This window comes from Myotis davidii, unplaced genomic scaffold (assembly GCF_000327345.1).
Source record: "Myotis davidii unplaced genomic scaffold, ASM32734v1 scaffold38, whole genome shotgun sequence".
NCBI classification, from domain to species: domain Eukaryota; kingdom Metazoa; phylum Chordata; class Mammalia; order Chiroptera; family Vespertilionidae; genus Myotis; species Myotis davidii.
In genome coordinates, this window is record NW_006291383.1 from 7,615,455 (window position 1) to 7,618,582 (window position 3,128).

General features: G+C 59.4%; 2 protein-coding genes across 2 annotated transcripts in view; one reads left to right on the forward strand and one right to left on the reverse strand.

Moving 5' to 3' along the window:
* The window catches only part of ACTL10 (actin like 10), a 1,609-nt gene extending 563 nt beyond the window's left edge, over nucleotides 1-1,046 (reverse strand). Inside the window, exon 1 of the mRNA XM_015564496.1 lies at nucleotides 1-1,046. Within this exon, the coding sequence (XP_015419982.1) occupies nucleotides 1-435 (435 nt within the window). The 5' untranslated portion in view covers nucleotides 436-1,046.
* Nucleotides 1-3,128, forward strand: part of NECAB3 (N-terminal EF-hand calcium binding protein 3) — a 15,144-nt gene that overhangs the window by 6,834 nt on the left and 5,182 nt on the right. The gene's annotated exons all lie outside the window — the stretch shown is intronic.

The following is a 3,128-nucleotide window of genomic DNA, read 5'->3' on the forward strand; positions in this document are numbered from 1 at the left end:
GTAGCAGCAGCGCTTCTTGAGCTGAGTGACGGCCTTTCGGGGGAGGGCCTGCAGCAGTGGATGAGGGCACGCTGCCACCAGCAGATCCCGCAGGTAGCGCGAGAGGGTGGTGCCTGCCACCTCCAGCCGGAAGGTGGCCTCGTGCCACGAGTGGCCTGCGTAGATTGGCGTGGCGTGGCACACCCCCGCTCCTGCCTCCACAGCCAGCCCGCTGAAAGCGCCGGTGGAGCAGACAGCCAGCAGCGCAGTGCTGGCCATGTGGCACGCGGGCACTGCCAGGTCCTCGAACAGCAGCTCCGCTATCCTCTCGCGGCTTGAGGGTGGTGCCGAGGGCGAGTCGCTCACCAGCACCGGCCACTGCTCTGGGCACACCCGCAGACCGCCTACCAGCAGGCGCTCCCAGAGGCCCTCCAGCGCCTCCCAGTCCACCACCATGCCATGCTTGATGGGGTGCGCCCGCTCCACGCCACCCACCCGCTCACAGCCCAGCGCCCCGGGCAGCACGGGCTGGTCCCAGGTGGGCACTAGGCTGGAGCTCTTCAGCACCAGACGTGGCTGGTTCTCACCCGCGAAGCCCGCCTTGGTGAACCCCGATCCCTGGTCCACCACCACTGCGATGCGGCCCAGTGCGGGCGGCCGGGCCTGGCGCCTCCCCAACACCGACGCCACCTTCTGGGCTTAGCTGTGCTCCCAGAGGCAGTTCTGTCCCCACTGGCCTAGATGAAGGCCCGCCTTTCAGCTCTTAACTGTCCCCTGGGACTAAATCCCTACCTTAATGGACTAGATAACTACTTTCTCAATTTCTGGCACCGCTTTTTTCTGCCCAGAGTGGATGTCTCTTTTCAGCTCTTGGCTCCTTGAGAACCCAGGAGTCCAGCCCCAGGCAGTGTCTCGGGCCTCTCACCTGGGCTTGACGGCAGTAGTTCCTGGTTGTGGAGATGGGAGGGGTCATCAGAGAAGGAAAAGAACTTGGATCCGACTAATTGTGACCTCAGTCCTCAGCCCCTGCTGTGCTTCCGCAGCCCCCTCCCCCCAGTGAAAACACCCTGGACCCATCCTTTCTCCTGGAACAGGCTCAAGGGCAGTGAATTGGGCATCTAGGGGTCTGTCTGCAACTGCCCAGCACAACCAGATTCTTTCCCCAAACCACTTCGGATGACCAGATCTACTCTGGCCAAATGTAGGGCTCCTCCCCTTCCAGTGCGGAAGAGAAAGCTCTTAATCACACATCTACAGCCACCCTGGAGTATCTGTGCTCATCCTTGGGCCCAGGCAGCCCACAGAGGGACTGCCCTCAGGGACTCCCACCTATGGACTCATGTGGGCCTGAGTTTGTGACTCAGTTCTGAAGCTGACTCACTGTGCAGGCAAGTCCTAATCTTTCTGAGCTCAGTTTCTTCCTCCAAAAGGTAGAAACCTTCATACACAGGAAAGAGGCCACTTCTGGTCTCTGCAGAGTCTCATTCTCTTTAGGACCATTTTGGTTGCAAGTTGAAGAAAATATCTCGCTATGTTGCCCAGGCTGGAGTGCAGTGGCTATTCACAGGCGCGATCCCACTACTGATCAGCACGGGAGCTTTGACCTGCTCCGTCTCCGACCTGGGCCGGTTCACCCCTCCTTAGGCAACCTGGTGGCCCCCCGCTCCCGGGAGGTCACCATGTTGATGCCGAACTTAGTGCGGACACCCGATCGGCATAGAGTGTAAGCTAAAATCAGGATTTTATTTCAAGGATCTTGTACGTATGATGGATACCAAAGGCAAGGGTGAAATCAGGTTTCAGGAGCAGACTGGGAGCAGGGCCTAACTGCAGGGAACCCAGCATGTGCACTGTTTGTGTTTTTATTCTTCTGAAGATTGGCTTCAGCCCATGCATGTTCATGTAGAAAATAGTCTCTTATAGCCCCTGAACTACTGTCCCAGGGAAGGGGCTGATAGGGCCCATGGCCATGGCCGGGAGGTGTAGTCACATTGAGGAACTTGGTTACTCTGGTTGTAATTATGTGAATGGTAGGGAAGGGCCAGTTCTTGCAGCAGGGGAGATGCTATGGGTCATGAAACCTCCAGCATGATGCAGGCAACAGGAGGAGACGCTGACAGTAACAAAAGCACATCTTCAGCAGAAGCTGGACCTGTGGCTTTCGTGAGCTGGGACCTTCACCTGCTGCGTCTGCCCCAAAAGCCATTCTGAGGTTGGTTGCCAGTGGAAAGCGGGCTGCAGATTCGAAGGGCCGGGAGGCTCTAGGCTCTGGAGCTGGGTTTGGGACCAAGACAGTGAAGAGAAGCAGCTGCAGACAGCAAATGTGCTGGGGCTCTTGTGGGTGAATTAGGGAGGTGAGCCTCAAATTGGAGCCCACAAGTGGCAGTATAGCCCGAGCGGGGTGAGGGGAGAAGTCACCGAGGAGCCCGAGAGAGGAAGGTAGGTTGGGGGTCGGGCTTGCGAATCCCATAACAGGTTTGGGTGTTTCCCTGTGGGCAGTGGAGAGCCAGTGCGAGCTCATGAGCAAAGTGAACTGCCCGACAGGTAGTAAGTGATTCTGAAGAAGCCGTTGGCTGCAATGTGGAGAGAGGATGGAATCCGGTAGGTGGGGAGACCAAGCTCCCAAGCGCCTCTCCTGCGCCCCCGCCGGCAGGATGTGCCTCAGGCCCCAACTCTGCTGACAGCAGGACCCCCACAGTTCTCCCCGGTGGTGGCTGTTTGCCTGGGACCGCGGCTCTGCCTAAGGAGGACTTGTGGATCTGGGCTCTTGGCGGTGCCATGCTCAGCTGAAGCCAGCCCCTCCTGGTGTGGCCAACCCTGGGCTTGCTCGAGCTCACCTCCCTTGGGTCTGCAGACCGGCCAAGGTCTGACCCAGGCCTTGAGTTGGGGGAAGGATCATCCTCCCTTTTCCACTGCGGTAGGGTGTCCCCTCCCCAGGGTCAGGGCTCTAACTTTTGGGTCACAAGGAGGGAAAAACAGTTGGCTCCCGCTGTGGCCATTGCGCAAGCTGTTCATCCCTGTCTCGCTCCCGCGCCAGACACCTGACAGAGCTAGCAGGAGCCAGGGCTGCCACGCGCTCTTTATTGGGTCGGGGCCGGCGGTCGTGGGGCCCGAGTGCCGGACCAGGTGCTCGGGGCCGCGGGCGAGGG